This window comes from Candoia aspera, chromosome 8, assembly GCF_035149785.1.
Source record: "Candoia aspera isolate rCanAsp1 chromosome 8, rCanAsp1.hap2, whole genome shotgun sequence".
NCBI lineage: Eukaryota > Metazoa > Chordata > Lepidosauria > Squamata > Boidae > Candoia > Candoia aspera.
In genome coordinates this window covers 433,886-454,031 of record NC_086160.1, presented here as the reverse complement: position 1 = coordinate 454,031, position 20,146 = coordinate 433,886, and the positions used below count along the sequence as shown (strand labels likewise).

The 20,146-nt window shown below is 43.0% G+C and overlaps 1 protein-coding gene across 3 annotated transcripts in view; it reads left to right on the top strand.

Moving 5' to 3' along the window:
- PPP2R2C (protein phosphatase 2 regulatory subunit Bgamma) overlaps positions 1 to 20,146 on the top strand; it is a 105,446-nt gene that overhangs the window by 40,109 nt on the left and 45,191 nt on the right. For all 3 annotated transcript variants that reach the window (XM_063310288.1, XM_063310289.1, XM_063310290.1), the window contains one exon: positions 15,797 to 15,894. In XM_063310288.1, coding sequence (XP_063166358.1) covers positions 15,797 to 15,894 — 98 coding nt within the window. The remainder of the gene's footprint in view (positions 1 to 15,796; positions 15,895 to 20,146) is intronic.

Genomic DNA, 20,146 nt, shown 5'->3' with positions numbered 1-20,146 from the left:
AGAAATGAGTAAGAAAAGATAAAAGCCTGAAGAGTAGAGATGAACAGACTAGACTCTGCAATTGTTGTCTGTAATGCAATAGTCACGTTTTTGTTTGTATTTATTTCTGTTCTTTTTTGAAATGAAGGGACCAGAATGAAATATCTCTGGTAGTTTCATTTCACGATCAAAATTGTTTTAAAATTTATTTCTGTCTTCTGGGACATTGGCTATACCATTCAGTTCTATGTCGTCTGCAAATGTGATAAACATCCCCTCCATCTTTTCATTCAAGTCATTAATTTTTAAATATTTAAAAGCTTTGGGTGTGGGTGTTAATTTGTAGCACCATATTCAATACCTCACTCCAGTCTGATGCACTGTTCATTATCACAATCTGAATATGATTTTTGACTTGTATCAAAGGTTTGTAAATTCTCATGCAATGCAACTTCCATGTACCTAACTCACTAAGAAGAGGATATGTTGTCAAATTCTGTGCTAAAATCAAGATATATTACATCTGTAACTTTCCCATACAGGTAGTCCTTGCTTAATGACCACAATTGGGACCGAAATTTTGGTTGCTAAGCGAAATGGTCATTAAGTGAATCTGATCTGATTTTACAACCTTTTTTGTGGCAGTTGTTAAGCAAATCACCGCAGGGGTTAAGTGAACCATGTGGTCATTAAGCGGATCATATGGTTCCCCATTGATTCTGCTTGCCAGAAGCCAGCCAGGAAGGTTGAAAAAGGCGCTCATGGGATCACAGGATGCTGTGATGGTCATAAATGCGAACTGGTTGCCAAGCATCCAAATCGTGATCACGTGATTGTGGGGACGCTGCGACAGTCGTAAGTGTGAGTACTGGTTGTAAGTCGGTTTTTTTCAGCACTGTTGTAAGTCCGAACCATCACTAAACGAATGGATGTTAAGTGAGGACTACCTGTAATCTACTGTACTTTCATATCTCCAGTCCTTAGAGATTAGCATGTATATACACCAGTTGTTCTGCTCCTTTATTTTGCTTTTCACAATGGCTGGGTGGAACACATTTTGTTGTGGTAATGGCAGTTGTTTTGTGAGACAAAAATATGAGTTTCTAGCTCTGCCTTTTCTTCATTAGCTGTTGACATATTATTTTGAACATATTTTAAAGAGCCCACTTTGTTGATCTTAACATTCACGAACCTTAGTTCGTTCTGAGATTTAGCTTTGCCAGCACCTTCTCCAGACAGAGGGGCTGTGTGTGTGCACTTGGTTTGGCAGTGTTTCTTTCTTAACACCCTCATGTCTGTTTTTTTCCTCTTTTCGGGCAGCTTTTCATGTGCTTGTGTTGGCTTCTTCAGCTCTCTTCCGTTTTGCTTTTTTCACTCACTGGAGCTCTTTGCAATTTGCTTTTAGTAATTTCTTGTTTAGGCATTCTCACCTTCTTTTCCCATTAACTTTTCATGCCATGGAATCCTATTTAGCACTGTACTGACTTTATTAAAATGCACTTTTGATAAACTTCTTTTATTAAGTGCCCTTGTTCCTCCATTTATTTTACAGCATTGCTATTATTTTTGTCAAGAAGATACTTGCAAAACTTTCACATTCTGTATTTCATACCTGTATGAAGCAGGAGTACTTTTCAGTTGGACTCAGTTTGCCATCCTACACTGGTTGATTATGCCACAGTTTTGGCAGGATTGGTCACCAGAGTGTCACCAGTGTTTGTGCGTGGGCTGCTACATTCATACACAAATGCTTTGCCTCATGCCATGCATTTGAAGGATGGCATCAAGAGACATGTCTAAAAGATCAAGTCCATAAAAACACCTCAGGAGGCCATATAGGCAGCAGCTTTGTTTAGGAAGAGTTTAGCTTATGCAGCATGTAGAAAAATACCAGAATAAAGAATTCTGCATAAAAACATCTTTATAAAATTAAGACTTCTAAATTGAATGTTGGGCTCTTGGTGTTACCTGAGCTTGGTTGTTTTCCAGCAGACATTTTGCCACCAGCGCACTGATGCTGCTGCCTAGTCTAGAAATGAAACCTGTAATGAAATTAAGGGTCTATACAGCTGGCTGGAAATTGTATTGAAAGAGTGCTCATCAATGATTTCTCATCCAATAGGAGAGGGGTATCTAACGGAATGCCAAAAAGATCAGTTCTGGGTCCTCTGCTCTTCAATATGTTCATTAATGAGTGGGATAAAGAGATGGGGGAATGCTTTTCAAATGTGCAGATGATATAAAATTTTTAGTAGATGAAAATAAAGTGATGACCTTAACAGGGTAGAGAAATAGCCTGAAAGTAACAGAATGAAATCTAACAGAGAGAAACAAACTTCTTTATGTAGGAAAATAAATCAAGGGTACATGCTTATGATAGTAGTACTTGGTTTAATAAAGGGTACTTTTGAAAATGGTCTTGGAATACTAGTTGATTGTAATCTGAATATGAGTTAGCAGTGGGAAGTGGCTAGGCATCATCAATAGAAATATAGCTTCCAAATTACAGGAAGTAATCACTCCACTTTATTCTGGTTTGCTGAGATCCCATCTGGAGTACCAAATCCCATCTGAAGTAGGATTCAGAGAAATCAGAGCAAGTTCAGAGGTGGGTAGTGAGAATGATCAGGATATGAGGAGAGATAGGAGTTGAGTACCTCTAGCCTTGAGAAAAAAAATACTGAACAGATGACACACCAAAGGAGGTCAGGGTCTGCCTTCTCCTGTTCCAAAGGGCAGGACACAGGATCATGGATTTAACTGGCAGGAAGGCAGATTCCAACTGAATGTTGGGGGGGAAATTCCAACAATCATAGCAGTTGGGAAGTGGAACCAAATAAGTGACCCAAATAAGTGATCGGCTCCCCTTCTCCAGATGTGTTCGGGCAAAGAGTAGACAGTCCTCTGTCTGGAATACTTTTACTTGGGCAAGAGGGAGGGACTGAATGGTCACAAGGGTGCCTTCCAATTCTGTGATTCTGAGATGGTTGCACATGGACTTGAGGGACCCTCCTACTGAAGTCAAAAGGCAGTGGGGCAGGGCCAGCCATGGGAATAGATTACAAGTTAATGCTGTGGTGGGAAGAGTTTGGACTACTGGCCAGAGGATGGTCAGCGAAACCCCAGTCTTTGTGAACCAAATGAATTCACACTGCAAGCTTATGAGGAATGCAAATTACATGCAATGTAATTTGAATATCAAGGTTGAAATGGTAAAACAGAATGTGTCATCTCTCAGGTATGAATTAAATTAACCATTACTAAAGATATTAAATGAAAAAAAGAATTTAAACATGTATTAGCTGTCATATGTTTTACAGGCACCTGTAACCTCAGCAGACAGTGGTACAGTTTCATTTGTGGAGCATGGATCCTGTTTGGGAAAAATTAATGGTTACTGGAATTGTAGTATTATTGTGATATGGCTTTGTGGGAACAAATTTTTATTTAAAAGAAACTAAAAAGGAAGAAGGCACAGGCATAAATTAAGGGGGTATTCTCCTTTTGATACAGGTAGTCCTTGGTTAACAATGGCAATTGGGACTGGAATTGCCATTCCTAAGCAATGCGGTCGTAAAGTGCGACATCACATGACTACTGAGTGATGGCAATTCATTAAATCCATTTGCCATCATTAAGTGAATCCCATGCCGTTGTTAAGTAAGGATGTCACGTGGTCGCCATTTGTGACATTGACTTCGCTTGTAGGAAGTTGGCAAAGAAAGAAGCAAACGGTGACCAAGGAGAGACTACAATGGCCAGAACTCTGAGGACCAATCATAAGTACCACTTGTTTAGCGCGATTGCAAGTTTGAATGGTTGCTGAAAGAGTGGTAGTTAACTGAGGACCTCCTATATTTATAACCATTGCCAATGTCTGTCCCCATTCAAGCTCTGCTGGGCTGTCTCATTGTGTTTTTGGTGGGGTGTTCCTGGGAGGGATGAGTGAAAAACACCAAGGTGTATGACAAGAATATAGAATCCCAGCAGGGTCATCCAAAGCATGAAGGTCATCCCAACTGCCCAGCAAAAGCAAGCAAGCACCTATATTGGGCAGCAGCAATGTGGTGGAGGCAAGTGATCACTTTAGTGACAACAACAAAGACATCATTTCATACTGTGCAGGAGAAGGCAATGGTAAACTATTTCTGTATTTCATCAAGAAAACCACATGGATACTGTATATAGTGCTGGATGATGGATCCCTCAGGTTGGATCGCACTCAACATGCTGCTGAGGAAGAGTTGAAGATCTGTTGGATTATTGAGGGTATTAATGATGCAGCTAGATTAAAACCTTCTAGACATCTAGTTGCTGATGTTACCATGAAGGAAAAGAAAATAAATAACTGCAAAGACAGAATTACATTTGGAACTTGGAACATAAGGAACCTGAACATGAGAAGGCTTAGCACAGTGAAAGATGAAATGAATCAACTACACATTGACATCTTAGGCATCAGCAAACTGAAATTGATTGGAATTGGACACTTCCAGTCAGAATATCATTCTGTTTACTACTTAGGACATGAAAAACAAAGGAATGGCATTGGTTTCAGAGTCAGGAAAGACTTAGCAAGGACAGTATTTGAGGACAATGCAGTCCATGAACAAATAATATCAATTAGACTAAAGGAACAACCCTTTTATATGATGATTATCCATCTGATTAACCACTGATGCAGAAAAAGAGGAGGTTCACAAGTTTTCTGGTCAAGTTCAATCTGAAGTTGACCAAGTATGCAAGATGTGCTGTTTGTAGATGGAGACTGGAATACCAAAGTTGGAAATAGTAAGGTGGAAAATGTAATGGGACTGTATAGCCTAGAAATCTGAAATGAAGCAGGAGAACAACTTATCAATTTCTGCCACTCCAATTATTTCATTGCCTACCCTGTCTTCAAACAATAAAAACAATGCCTATATACATGGACATCACCAGATGGAATGCACAGAAATCAAATTAACTCTATTACAGGTACACAAATATGGAAAAATAGTTGTTACAGCAAAGATGTGGCCCAGGACTGACTGTGGAACCGTTCACAAGCTATCTGTATCTGTTACCCACCCCCCAGGTCATCTTTTTTTTTTCCTTTTCCTTTCTCTTTTTTCCCTTCTTTCAACATATAAGACACTTTTTTAAAGGGTTGTCTTTCCAGGAGAGTCTAGATAAGGAAGTATACAAAGGAAGGAACTGTTTGGATTTGCACAATTTTCAAAAAACATATAGACATGGACAAGGAGGCAAATTATCTGCAAGGTATGCAGCATGTTTGTGTTCCTGCCTGAAGAGGACTCCAACTAACTCATTGCACTGCTGAGGAGAAAGCGGAGCATGTCTGGCCACACTGAGACTTGTTAAGGGAAGACGAGGAGTTTCTGGACAAGGCAGAAGGATGTCTCAGAAAACAACACAGGAAGGTAGACATTGCTATAAAGAAAATAGTATCCTCAGAGGAAGAAGGCTGGCAGCATTTAACTTGGAGGACCAAAAGAACCAGGAGACGGTCCTTGTCAGTGGAGCTGCACAATCCGTTTCAAGCACTCCACCTGGAGGAAGATTCACAGACTTCTAGAGAAGGGTTCTCAGGAACAGGAAGGAGATAAGATCAGTGACACAGACACAAGGAATCCAGTCACTTGCTGCTCAAGAGGAGAAAGTGTGTGGTGGTGATGGATGACTTGCTGTTCAGAGGAACAAAGTTGGCACTCTGCAGACCTTCCATGATATCAAGGCAAGTGTGTTGTCTCCAGGTGCAAAGATCCAAGATGTGACAGAGAGGTCAACCCAACCAATCAAACCTACTGACTATTATCCCTTTCTTCTGTTTCATGTTGGAACAAATGGCACGTCCAGAAAGAGCCTCATAGCCTCTCAACTATGAGGAATTAGGCAGCAAGGCAAAAGAGTTCAGAGCACAGCTGCTGTTTTTATTCATACTTCCAACTGATGATCATGGTCCTATGAAAGAATGGAAGATTCTGGAGGTGAACCCCTGGCTCAAGGGATGGTGTCATCAAGAAAACTTTGGATTCCTGGATCATGGTCTTTATTATCTACAGGAAGGGTTTTTGGTAATGGGCTGCACCTCACAAAGACTGGAAAGAATATCTTTGGAAGACATCTTGCTAAGGTCATTGGGAGGGCTTTAAATTAAATCTGGAGGGGGAAGAAGACCATTACCTAGAACCACACCCAAACAGAAGACCAAAGGCAGTAAACCTTACAACAAGGAAGGGAGGGTAAGAAGGAAGCGGCACTTGGGAATAAACCAGGAGATGCAGCCGGCAAAGTTAAGAAGGGCTATACTAAAGGCTCGTATGCCTGTACTCTAGTACACTTAACAAGGTTTCTCAACCAGGGTTCTGCGAGAGGCCACTAGGGTTTCCCTGGGAGATCACAATTTATTTAAAAAAATATTTCCAATTCAGGCAACTTCTCATTAAAGTGGTAACTTTTATTCTTTATTTTCAGTTCAAGAACACTGTTAATGCATATAGACAGGCCTACCCATGAAACGAATATAATGATTTGGTAACTCCTGGCCTATATTTTGCCGGAATGTGCAGGGGTTCCCCTTTTGAGGCCTGGAAAATATTTCAAGGGTTCCTCCAGGGTCAAAAGGTTGAGAAAGGCTGGTACTGACAACAGGGAACAAACAGGCAGAACTTGGAGGGAAAATATGACATTGTGGGTATTACTAAAACTTGATGGGATGGATCTCATGATTACTGGGACATAATATATTCGAAAGAAGCAGACTCAACAAAAGGGGATGTGGAGTTACATTATATGTAACAAAATGACAGTACAGAAATTTATGACACCAAGGATGCTGAAAGTGTCTGGATGAATATTAAGGGAAAAAGAAACAAAATTAATGTTGTGGGTGTGTACTACCCAACCAAGCAGAGAATATAGATTAAACCTTTGCAAATCAGATGGTCAAAGTATCCAGGAAACACATCACTGTCGTAAGGGGGGATTTCAGCCAACCTGACATGAATAACAGAAAAGCATTCTTTAGGTAAGTGTGGAACAAAAGGAAAGTCAAGGAAACAGTTGGCCCACTGGTTGGAGAAGATGGTAAGATGGCAATAGGGAGAAGGCTAAACTGCTTAATTCTTACCTTGCATCTATCTTTTTGAAAAACAGAAAAACAGTCGACCTTCAGGAGCTAAGAAATACAGATCAAAGTAAGTAAGGAATTGGTGAGAGAACACCTAGCTACTTTAAATGAATTCAAGTTTGAACTGGATTGGTTACATCACAAGGTGTTAAAGGAACTGGCAGATGTCATCTTAAAGCTACTGACTGAAATCTTTGAGAAATCCTGGAGCGCAGAGGAAGTGCCAGAAGACTGGAGAAGAGCTGGTGTTGTTCCAATATTTTAAAAAGGGGGGAAAGGAAAAAATCCAGGCAACTACAAAAAATAAAAAATAAAAAAATCGGCTTGACATCAACATCTGGGAAATCCTAGAAAAGATAATCAAGTAGTGGGATTGCAAGCAAAAAAAAAAAAGTGGTTACCAGAAGTCAGTGTGGATCTGTTAAAAACAGATTGTGCCAGACAAATCTTACGGTTTTCTTTGAGAATCTAACTAGATATAAGGGAATGCTATGGATGTAGTGTACTAAGACTTCAGTAACGCATTTGATAAAGTAGACCATAGCCTCCTTCTTGATAACCTGGAACAACATGGGATGGATGGTCCCACTACCAGATGAATTTGCAGTTTGGTTGAACAACCAGAGCCAACTCATGGTCCTTAATGGTTCTATGCCCACACAGAGGAAGGTATGCAGTGGGTTACCTCAGGACTCTGCCTTGGACCTAGTACTCTTCAACATCTTCATAAATGATTTAGATGAGGGAATAAAAGGGATGCCCATAAAATTTGTGGATAACAAAAAGGGGGTGATTGCTAACACCTCAGAAGATGGGCTCAAGGTTCAAAAGGATCTTGATAGACTTGCATATTGGGCCATATCCAATAAAATGTAGGCAGGAAAAAGCAGAGGCACAGGTAGAAAATAGGTGGTATCTCACTAAACAGTAGTATTTGTGAGGGGGATCTGGGTGTCCTGGTAGACCACAGATTAGTCTTGAGCCACGAGTGTGCCATAGCTGTCAAAACAGCCAGTGCAGTTTTGGGCTGCATTAGTAGAAGTATACTGTCAAGATCATGGGAAGGATAGTACTGCTCTTTACTGCATTGGTCAGACTGCACCTGGAATACTGTGTTCGGTTCTGGTTACCACAAAATAAAAAAGATGGAGAGAAACTGGAAAGAGAAGAATAAAAATCATGACTATGGTAAGGGGCTTGGAGACTAAATCCTATGATGAGTGGCTAAAGGAAGTGGGTATGTTTATCCTAAAGAAGAGAAGGCTAAGGGGAGACCTAATAGCAGTTTTCTAATTCACGAAGAGATGTCACAGGGCAGAGGATGTGGATTTATTCTCTATAGCACTCAAGGATAAGAGTGCTTATTCGAACCCATGGATGGAAGCTTTACACAGGGAGAACCAAAGTTGAAATAAGGAGGAATTTCCTGAGTGTGAAAGCTATTAAGCAGTGGAACAGCCTGCCACCTGAAGTTGTGGATGCTAAGATTGGACAGCTATTTGTCTGTGATGTATGAAGATTCCTGCACTACGCAGACTAGAGGTCCTCCAAGGTCCCTTCCAACCCTGTGATTCTGTGCTCATGTGCAAGTTCCAAGTTAAACTGAAGTGGAAGAAGAAAGCCAACCTGTTTCTGTTATATTACCTTGAGCATATGCCCACTGTTTTTATGGAGAACCACTTTGAAGTCCAGAACCTCACTGATAGACAGCCTGAGGAACTGTGGAATAAAATTAAAGAAGTTGTTAAGGCTGAATGTGAAAAGAGACTGCCAAAGATCAAGAAACAGAAGAAAGCAAACAATGTCAGAACAACTGGTGGAGATTGCCAGGAAGGGAAAAGAAACCAAAGCCAAGAAAGACAAAAGTCTCAGGAAGGAATTTAACAAGTAGTTTCAGGGAGCTCTTAGAAGCAACTAGAAGCAATATTAAAACTGCATCTCTAAAGACATCACAGATGGAAAAAGACAAGGAAAACAAGGAAAGTCTTCCCAAAGATCTCTGAACTCAGTAGGAGATTTCAACCTCAAATTAGTATGATAAAGGATCCCAATGATAGGGACAGATAGTACCTGATTCCAAGAAGATCAAACAAAATGGAAGGAGTATACTGAAATTCTGTACAGTAGAAATGTCAACATCCATGATACTTTAGAACATATTACTTACCTAAAAGAACCTCTAGTATTAGAAGATGAAGCTAGAACAGCATTCCCAAGTTAGAAGGCTACAGGAATTTATAGAAAATCTACAGAAATATGACAAGCAACAGAAGTTCTAAACAAACTATGACAGTAACTCTGGAGAACAACACAATGGCTAACAGATGGAAGAAGTCAGTCTACATCCCAATACCAAAGAAAGGAGACTTAACAGAGTGTGCAAATGATTGATGGTACCCTTAATTTTACATGCTAGCAAAATAATGTTTAGGATTATCCAACACAGATTAGAGCCCTGCATTCTGATGGAGATGCCAGATGTTCAAGCTGATTTTAGCAAAGGTCAAGGAACAAGAGACATTATTGCTGATGCATGGTGGATAATTGAGAAAGCCAAAGAATACCAAAATTAACTCAATATGTGTTTCATTGATTATAGAAAGGCATTTGATTGTGTCAACCATATTAAGCTGTGGAATGTGCTTAGGAAAATGGGAATTCCAGAACATTTCATTGTCTTCATGTGAAACCTATACACAGGTCAAGAAGCCACAGTCTGGCAGAACATGGCGAAACAGACTGGCTCCAGGTCAGCAAAGCAGTAAGACAAGGCTGAATATTCTTTCCTTATTTATTCAACCTACAGTATATGCTGAATATTTACTGAAGGCGATGGACTGGAAGAAGTTAAGCATGGTTTTGTAATTAGAGAAAGAAATATCAATAAACTGCACTGTGCTGATGGCATTACGCTGATTGCTGAAAATGCAAATGATCTGAAAGCTTTAGTAATGAAAGTCAAGGAGGACAGTGAAAAAATGGGACAAAAATATAAAGAAGATCAAACTCATGCCAACAGGTACAATAACCAGCCTTTGGATTGACGATGAAGCTATTGAAGTGCTGGATAGCTTCTGCTTTTTAGGATTAACTATCGAGAGTAAAGGAACTTGCAATCAAGAAATATGCCACAGAAAATTTCCAAGTGCTACTATATTTTTATACATATTGATTCATACTTGTTTGCTGAGCAACATTTATACAAACAGAGAAGGAGGAATGTTCTGGGATGCCATTTCTCCAATCAACCCACCCATAGAAAGGTTTCATGAGAGCTTCTAAAACATTAATGAAGAGGAGGGAACCCTGTATGCTTGGTGTGTTTTCATCAGCACAAGTGGAGGGGGGTTAATATATCATCCCTATGATGTGGGTGATCCTTAGTGAATTTGGGAAAGCTTGTTTCAAGTTCCTGTTACTGGCCCACAGATAGATGGGTGGTCATGATGTACCTGGCCCTGAGGACCAAGGCTTGTATTGAAGCCTAGTAGGTGCAGAATGGATACTGGGAGCTGAATCTGCTGGTTTGTAGGAGATTCATGTAGTTCCCAAAGGCAAATTACTTCTACAGAAAGCTTATGGTGTGGGGGTGCACACGCCTACATACGTGATAAATGCAAGTGATTATTCAGGATGGCATGGAATGATGGTGAACAGAAGGTGTCTACTGAATTCCCAGGCATGGCATTGTTGTTCAGTTGTTAAGTCGTGTCCGACTCTTGGTGACCCCATGGACGCTAGCATGTCAGGCCTTCCTGACTCCACTGTCTCCTGGAGTTTACTTAAATTCATGTTTATTGCATTGGTGATGCTATCTAACCATTTCATCCTCTGCTGTCCCTTTCTCCTTTTGCCTTCAGTCTTTCCCAGCATCAGGGTCTTTTCCAGTGAGTCCTCTCTTCGCATTAGGTGGCCAAAGTATTTGAGCTTCAGCCTCAGTATCTGTCCTTCCAATGAACAGTCAGGGTTGATTTCCTTTAGGATTGACTGATTTGACCTCCTTGCAGTCCAGGGGACTCTTCAGAGTCTTCTCCAGCACCACAGTTCGAACGCATCAATTCTTCGGTGCTCAGCCTTCCTTATGGTCCAACTCTCACAGCTCACACAACTTTCCCATCACTACTGGGAAAACCATAGCTTTGATTATACGGACCTTTGTCGGCAAGGTGATGCCTCTGCTTTTTAATATGCTGTCTAGGTTTGCCATAGCTTTCCTCCCAAGGAGCGAGCGCCTTTTAATTTCATGGCTGCAGTCACTGTCTGCGGTGATCTCGGAGCCCAAGAAAATAAAATCTGTCACTGCTTCCATTTCTTCCCCTTCCATTTGCCAGGAAGTGATGGGACCAGATGCCATGATCTTAGTTTTTTTTAATGTTGAGTTTCAAGCCAGCTTTTGCACTCTCCTCTTTCACCCTCATCAAGAGGCTCTTCAGTTCTGCCATTAGGGTGGTATCGTCCGCATATCTGAGGTTGTTGATATTTTTCCCGGCAATCTTAATTCCGGCTTGTGATTCATCCAGCCTGGCATTTCTCATGATGTACTCTGCATATAAGTTCAATAAGCAGGGTGACAAAATACAGCCTTGTCGTACTCCTTTCCCAATTTTGAACCAATCAGTTGTTCCATGTCTGGTTCTAACTGTTGCTTCCTGACCCGCACACAGGTTTCTCAGGAGACAGGTGAGGTGGTCTGGTACTCCCATCTCTTTAAGAATTTGCCACCGTTTGTTGTGATCCACACAATCAAAGGCTTTAGCGTAGTCAATGAAGCAGAAGTAGATGTTTTTCTGGAACTCTCTTGCTTTCTCCATGATCCAGCAAAAGTTGGCAATTTGATCTCTAGTTCCTCTGCCTCTTCGAAACCCAGCTTGTACTTCTGGTAGTACTTGGTTCATATACTGTATTGCTGAAGCCTACCTTGTGGGATTTTGAGCATAACCTTGCTAGCATGTGAAATGAGCGCAACTGTATGGTAGTTTGAGCATTCTTTGGCATTGCCCTTCTTTGGAATTGGGATGTAAACTGACCTTTTCCAATCCTGTGGCCACTGTTGAGTTTTCCAAATTTGTTGGCCTATTGAGCGCAGCACTTTAACAGCATCGTCTTTTAGGATTTTAAATAGCTCAGCCGGAATACTGTCATCTCCTCTAGCTCTGTTGTCAGTAATGCTTCCTAAGACCCACTTGACTTCACATTTTAGGATGTCCGGCTCAAGGTCAGTGACCACACCATCGTGGTTATCAGGGACATTAAGATCTTTCTCGTACAGTTCTTCTGTGTATTCTTGCCACCTCTTCTTAATCTCTTCTGCTTCTGTTAGGTCCCTGCCTTTTTTGTCCTTTATCATGCCCATTGTTACACAAAACGTTCTCTTGATATCTCCAATTTTCTTGAAGAGATCTGTAGTCTTCCCCATTCTTCTGTTTTCCTCAATTTCTTTGCATTGTCCATCTAAGAAGACCTTCTTATCTCTCCTTGCTGTTCTCTGGAAATCTGCATTCAGTTGGTTATACCTTTCCCTTTCTCCCTTCTTTTCACTTTCCTTCTTTCCTAAGCTATTTGTAAAGCCTCATCAGATAGCCACTTTGCTTTCTTGCATTTCTTTTTCTTTGGGATGGTTTTAGTTGCTGCCTCCTGTACAATGTTATGAACCTCTGTCCATAGTTCTTCAGGCACTCTGTCTACCAGATCTAGTCCCTTAAATCTATTCATCACCTCCACTATATATTCATAAGGGATATGAGTTAGGTCATACCTGAATGGTCTAGTGGATTTCCCTACATTCTTCAATTTAAGCCTAAATTTTGCAATAAGAAGTTCGTGATCTGAGCCACAGTCAGCTCCAGGTCTTGTTTTTACTGACAGTATAGAGCTTCTTCATCTTTGGCTGCAAAGTACATAATCTGATTTCGGTATTGACCTTCTGGTGATGTCTATGTTTGGAATCAATCCTTGTGTTGTTGGAAAAGAGTGTTTGCTATGACCAGTGTGTTCTCTTGACAAAACTCTATTAGCCTTTGCCCTGCTTCATTTTGTACTCCAAGGCCGAACTTGCCTGTTATTCTGGTTATTTCTTGACTTCCTACTTTAGCATTCCAATCCCCTGTGATGAAAAGGACATCTTTTTTTGGTGTTAGCTCTAGAAGGTGTTGTAGGTCTTCACAGAACCGGTCAGCTTCAGCTTCTTCAGCATCAGTGGTTGGGGCATAGACTTGGATTACTGTGATGTTGAATGGTTTGCCTTGGATTCGAACTGAGATCATTCTGTCATTTCTGAGGTTGTACCCCAGTACTGCTTTTCCCACTCTTATTGACTGTGAGGGCTACTCCATTTCTTCTAAGGGATTCTTGCCCACAGTAGTAGATATAATGGTCACCTGAATTAAATTCGCCCATTCCCGTCCATTGTAGTTCGTTGATTCCCAAGATGTTGATGTTCAGTCTTGCCATCTCATGTTTGACCACATCCAGCTTACTTGATTCATAGATCTTACATTCCAGGTTCCTATGCAATATTGTTCTTTACAGCATCGGACTTTCCTTTCACTTCCACTTCCCGACACATCCACAACTGAGCATCCCTTCGGCTTTGGCCTGGCCGCTTCACCCTTTCTGGAGCTACTCGTAATTGCTCTCTGCTCTTCCCCAGGAGCATATTGGACACCTTCTGACCTGAGGGGCTCATCTTCCGGTGTCGTATCTTTTAATAGAAGTCCCCCCATGTGGGGGAGATGGGCAGTGATAAAGTTTGATAAATAAATAAAATAAATAAATATCTTTTAGCTTTTTGATACTGTCCATGGGTTTTCTTTGCAAGGATACTGGAGTGGGTTACCATTTCCTTCTCCAGGCATGGCATGGCCACCACTTAATGGAAGTGCTTAGGGACAAAGAGAGAGAGCAAGTGAAGGACTTGGAGAGGGCAACAGTGGACACTAGGAAGGAGCTCCACAATGCACTTCCTGGATTAAAACAGAGGCAGGGAGATTGTGGTGCAGGTGACATGCCACTCCCAGTGAACAGTCAGGCCACCCAGTCATGCTCATTCTGTTTAGAGTCTGGGAGCCTCTCTGAATGGAAAGATGATCAGAGATTGAATGTCCTAAGCAGCCAACACGCTGGATGGCCTAGTGGGTGCATGCTGGTGAGATCCACTTGAGTCCTTTAAACACTGAATCCATGGCTCTCCTTCAGTTGGAAAGAGCAGCAGCAGCAGCAGCAGCAGCCACATCCTGATCTTCCCATTATCATAGCGGCAATCACATCACAGGTCTTGGCGGCTCCCCAGAAGCATCCCTTGGGCTCACGGCCCAAGGAGCAATGTGTTCCGTTGCAAAATGGGATGGGAAAGCCTGTTCCCTTCATTGATTTTGGCACTGCCTGCTCTGACATTATCATTGTCTAGCTGCAAACATGCAGGCGAGGGTGGGATGCAATGGAATGTGATTTATTAGTACATTAAGTGTGGGAAAAGGTACCAGTAAGGATGGGAATGGAGAGATTGTCAATTCTATTAATTCCTCATTTTTGCAGATAAAGTCAAGTAATGAAACACAGGTTACATTAATTAACAATACGTGACTTGCCTCACATTGTCATGGGCCCAACCTAAGTGAGTAAGAAAGGGAAGAAGAACCTCAACAAATAGACGTAGAAACTCAAATACTTTCACATTTAAAAATTGGAAAAAGCCAGACTTCATGCATATACAGTAATAAGAATTTCTTACTTAGTACCCTCTTAACAGAAATCTGTAAGTTTCCTAAAATCTGATTTTCATTGTAATCACTGAACTATAATTGATGTTACAGCATTAACTGTGGGATTTTAATCTGCTGCTTTTGCTTGCTGTTTTTATTTGTTTTCCTGCTTTCACAATGACTGTGCTGCTTAAGTATCTCTCTTTTTATTTTTTATTATTGAATTCATTGTAGAATATATTCTATTCTAAGAGTCTGAAACTTCTGAAATGTCTATTGAAGAGAAGCATCAGAATTCTGTAACCAAACATTCTGGGAAAAGATGTGTCCACAAGGGGTATGACCCCACATCATTGTGTTGGGACAGGCTTCTTGCGGTCCAAGCTACTGTCAGTTCCTGAACTGCTCCCAAGAAGTGGATATTGAAGTCACCCAGTTTCATACACCTGGGGGGCTCCAATATAACCAAGATAAGCTTCATCTGCTCCTTCATGGATTCTCCTGGGTAGTACGTGGGCTTCCCAGTGGCGTGCCCCCCTCCCCAGCAGAGGTCAAACTCACCAAGGTGGTGGATTGAGTACCTCGATGCAAGTGGCCCCCGTTTTGAACGTGCCCATCACAACACTCTGTCTGCCATTTTGTTGAGTTGAGTCCCCCCATGGACACTGCAGGATCTCAGCTGGGTTTTGAACTGAACTGGCATGACATGACAGTGAGACCAGGCTGAGCGCACTGGAAAGGGCTTAGAGAACTCAGACAGCTGGTCTCCCTGCTCCAGGGAGCGGGTGATGTGTCTCCTCCTTCTTGGAGAAGGCCCCACAGCGGTTCCTCCCTGTATTTACTGCAGAAAATAAGGACAGAAGGAAAACTAGTTGCATAATTTTCTGTTTTGTGGAATGTTTGATCATTGTCTTTTCAAATGTGCAGAATATTTCTTATGGACAGTGGCTGCATCAATGTAATTTGCTTTTATTTTTTTCCATAGCTGATATTATTTCAACTATTGAATTCAACCACACAGGGGAATTACTAGCAACAGGGGACAAAGGAGGTCGAGTGGTTATATTCCAGAGGGAGCCCGAGGTATGATTTTTCTTTAAAAATCTCCAGTTATTATCAGAGAAACTCTGTTACTGAACTACGAGTGGTTCTCCACCCTGTTCCCAAATTCCTCCGGGGCCTGGGCCAGGAACCTCGCATGCTTTTGCTCTCCCAGCGTGCCAGGGTTTGATTTCTTGTTCTCAGCAGGATTTGGGGTGGCACGTTGGATTGTTTTCTCTGTGTTTGTTGCCAATACATGAAAAAGTTCTCCCTTGCTAATCAATTTGAAAAGCTTTCAAAGAATTGTTTGTGGGTGTTGCACAATATGGTGTTTTCATAAAGGAAAAGTTAGTGGGGTGGGGTGGTGTAGAATCCTGCAGCAGAGCCTGAAAGGGACTGTACCGCGTGAGCTGTTCTGACAGACCCTGCCAAGGCAGAGGAGTGACTTCACCACGAAGGAGCGTTTCCGATGTCAGGGGGCGACCGCCAGGGAGCAGACGGACAGCCCGGGAGAGGCGGAGGCCGCTGGTGTTTCCCTGCTCTTGCCAGGGTTGCGTGAGGAAGGGCTGTCCAAAGAAACTGATTTGCACAGAACGCACCAGGGGGGTGGGGGGGGGGAGGTTTCGATCCACTGAGGCAGATCCAAAGCCAAGATCTGCTCCACAGCAACGCACTGAAGCCGGTGGCTTTGAGGCCCTTGGGACATCCAGCGGCCTTCTCACGGCTTGCGGATAAGGTGCAGCGTGGCTGCTGCCCTCCATCCGTGGAGGAGCCTGAGGGGAGACGCTGAGCAGGCCGTGGGGGAAGCCTCCTTCACCTCACGGTCCACCAGCCCTTCGGGGGTGGGGATGGGGGGTGCCTGCTTCCTCGGTCCCCGGCTTCCAGACTGTCCCGCCGTGGCCTGGCTGAGCTTCTCTGTGCCGCTGGGGTGCGCCTGCCTGCCAGCCTGTCCTGCCACACCTGGGGTTCGGCTCGGCTCCTGGCACTTGCGCACGGCTCGGGGCTGCCCGGGCGCGATGGCCACCAGGGAACCTGGCTTTGGATTCTGCAGAGTTGGGGCAAGAGACGAACCGCTGCCCAGCTGACACTAGGAGGACTGGCCTGGGCTCTTTTCGGATTAGGGGATGGTGAGGCTGCGTGGGCCTTGCCCTGATCTTTTTTCCAAATCTCTTAAGTGTATCAACCGGGGGATGTTCCTGCTTGGAACTGGTTCTCTTGGTTTATTGATTGATTAATTTGATATTGATTGATTTCTACAGTTTGTATGCTGCCAAAGTTACCACAGCTTTAGGTGATTTATATCACTGAGTCCTGCTTGAAGATGTTTTTAACCACTGTTAGCTATGAAGAGAATTGGTCACAGAAATATATTGTTTGCTTATTCAATTTATATGGCTGCCCACTCGCAGGTAACATAAAAACAGCAAAAAAATAAATAAATCTCCAAAACAAAAATTAAGAACGCATCTTGCCTGAGGCCAGTAGCATATCTACACAAATAAACCCCCCAAAATGGGTCCAGCACCCAAGGGAAGGGCAAGTCTTTAGCACCCTACAAAAGGCTGATGGGATCAGGGCCATCCGGACCCTGAAGGGGGAGGCTATTCCCTAGGGCAGTGCTGCAACAGGGAAGACACATCTCCTGGCTCCCATAAGACAACAGCATTTAAGAAATGGGATCTGGAGCATGCCAACCATGTCAGATATAAGATGGGCAAAGATGCCAGAGACAGGTAGTCCCACAAACAACTTGGCCCTGAGCCGTGAATGCCATTAAAGGATATAACTAGAGTTGCACCTGAGTTGCACCTGAAGCCCACCGTACCCACGCTGCTTGCAAAGGAAAGGTGCGCCTATAACTATTCACATTGGTACATTCTGGATCAGCTGCAGCTTCCAGGTGGTCTTCAAGGGCAGCTCTGTGTAAAGTGCATTGCAGTAATCCAGATAAGAGGTGACCAAAGTATGAGTGACTGACCAAAAGTAGGCCCTCCTAATCCCAGGCCCCCACAATGTGTACCTCCCTACCCAGGCCCCCATAGCCTCCAGACACTGAGAAAGACCCTTGACAGCATCACTTGATTGGTCAGGGATAGAGATGTATAACTGGTGATACCTAATTCTGTGCTGACACCCAGCAGCTTCATTTAGATGTTAAATAGGAGTGGGAAGAGAGTAAAAACCTGTTGAGTCCAAAAAAGCAGGCTTAAGTCAATACAGGTAGCCCTCACTTAGTGACCACAATTGGGACTGGCAACTCAGTTGTTGCTAAGTGAAACTATGACTGTGCTTATGATCTCACTTCAGATTTCCTTTGCTTTACAGACCTGCAAAGGTTGTAAATGCAAGGATTGGTTGCCAAGTTACTTTTTCATCACTGTTATAACTGCAAATGGTTGCTAAATGGGGCAGTCACTAAACAAGGACTACCTGTACTCCTCTCCCCACCAATATGAAGTAGAACTGATTCCAGATGAAGGGGGAAAACTCCCAATCCCATGAGCCAGACCAGAAGGATACCATCATTTACACTATCCAACACCTGCAGAGAGGTCAAGGAAGCACCACCACATCCTGATCTCGCCAGAGGTTATCCACAAGTATGATCAGTGCTGTCCCAGTACTATACCCGGTACAGTGTGAACCCTGACTGAAAGGAGCCCAGATAATCTGCTTCCTCCAGAGCCCTCTGAAGCTGCAGCCCAGTCGCCTCAACAAGCTCCCTCCAGAAGGAGCTTGGAGACAGGATGAAAATTGTCCAATATTTCACATGTGGGGTAGTTTTCATTGCACATGCCCTGAGGGGAAGGTACAGGTAACAAAGATTCCACATTTTTTGGTACAATTTCAGGTATTATCGTAGTCTGGGACATTCCTGAACTTCAAGTTCAATGAGACTACCTCAAAATCCTTCCCAGAGCATCAATTCATGAATATCAGATTGCATCATTAAAAATAAGTCTGTCAGATTTCCTAACTTTTAGGTCCCGCACGTGTTCCAGGAAATCCTGGAAGTTCTTGTGCTCCTGAGCATGCTGCTCTGTTGTTTCCAGGCTGTGATTCCTGGAATGCCAGGAAGGGTTCCTTGTCTCCCTTTCCGGCCTTGCACCAGCACAGAGCCAGCAGCCCTCAAAGGCTGCCAGCGGTTTGTTGGAGCTGCTTGTCGGGACTGCCTTGGTGCTCTTGCTCTGAGGTTGGTTGAGCAACCTGTCACATCCATTGATCGGCATCAGTGCAAGGTCTCAAACCCATTTTGGGTTCATTCATTTGTTAAACACACTTTCTGTGGTTTCTATCTCACCTCTCATTTCAAAGAAACACTGCAGCATTGCACCATGACTTACCCAGCATATCTTTCAATATTTATTTATTATATTTATATTACACTACAATCCAGTGGGGGAGTCTACCTTGCAACAGCAGCCTAAGCGTGCAAAATCTGTCTCTGGTTTGCAAACAGCTGCTTGAACTGGCAGTTATGCAGTTCTTTGCTTTTAATATATTCCACGGTTTTCATTCCTAAGATTTATAAGGCTTATACATGAGGATGCTCAATGCAAGAAACAGTGGCACACGACGCTATCAGCAACTTTGGGTGCAGTATCATCAGTGTGCTGCTGTTACTCAGAGATAGATTACCATCCCTGGCCAGGCCAGAGATACTGTGGAAGGCTTGACTGTGTCCAGAGGTTGGTCCAGTGTTGGGCAGGACCCCTTGGCTATTAAATTAGAACTCCTTACACAAGTTGCTTAGGAATATGAAGGTATCTTTATTAAAGCCAGTGATCCATCACATGTTAAAGATTCCAGGAAAGAGGCTCCTGCGGCTGACAGTTTAAAATCCTCAGGTTCCCTAACCCAAAGGGGGACTTGCGGATTGACTGCCCCTCCCATCGTCTCTCGACCTGCAGTTCTTTCCGAGTCTGAATCCACTGACAGTACAATAGCGCCCTTTGATCTGTCCTAGGTGCTGAAGCGCTCAGCGCACTTCCTTGATTAGCATAGTCTGCGGGGTTGCGAATACATGAACGCTTCACTACCAGTACTTTGCACGTCTGGCTGGTTTTACCTTGGAGTGTCCCCCACAATCCTGCAGGTGTGAGCTGGCTGAATATTTCTTCCTGGCTCCATAGCAGGACGACATCCTGATGCTAAGCTTGGCAAGCATTTCCCAAGTTCATGTGGATCCTTTTCAGCTTGAAAGTCTCAAGGTCATGGGCAAGGGGTGTAGTTAGACAAGGGCCATCACAATTACTTAACCCTTGGGACTGACCCTATGGCTACAGGTGGTGAT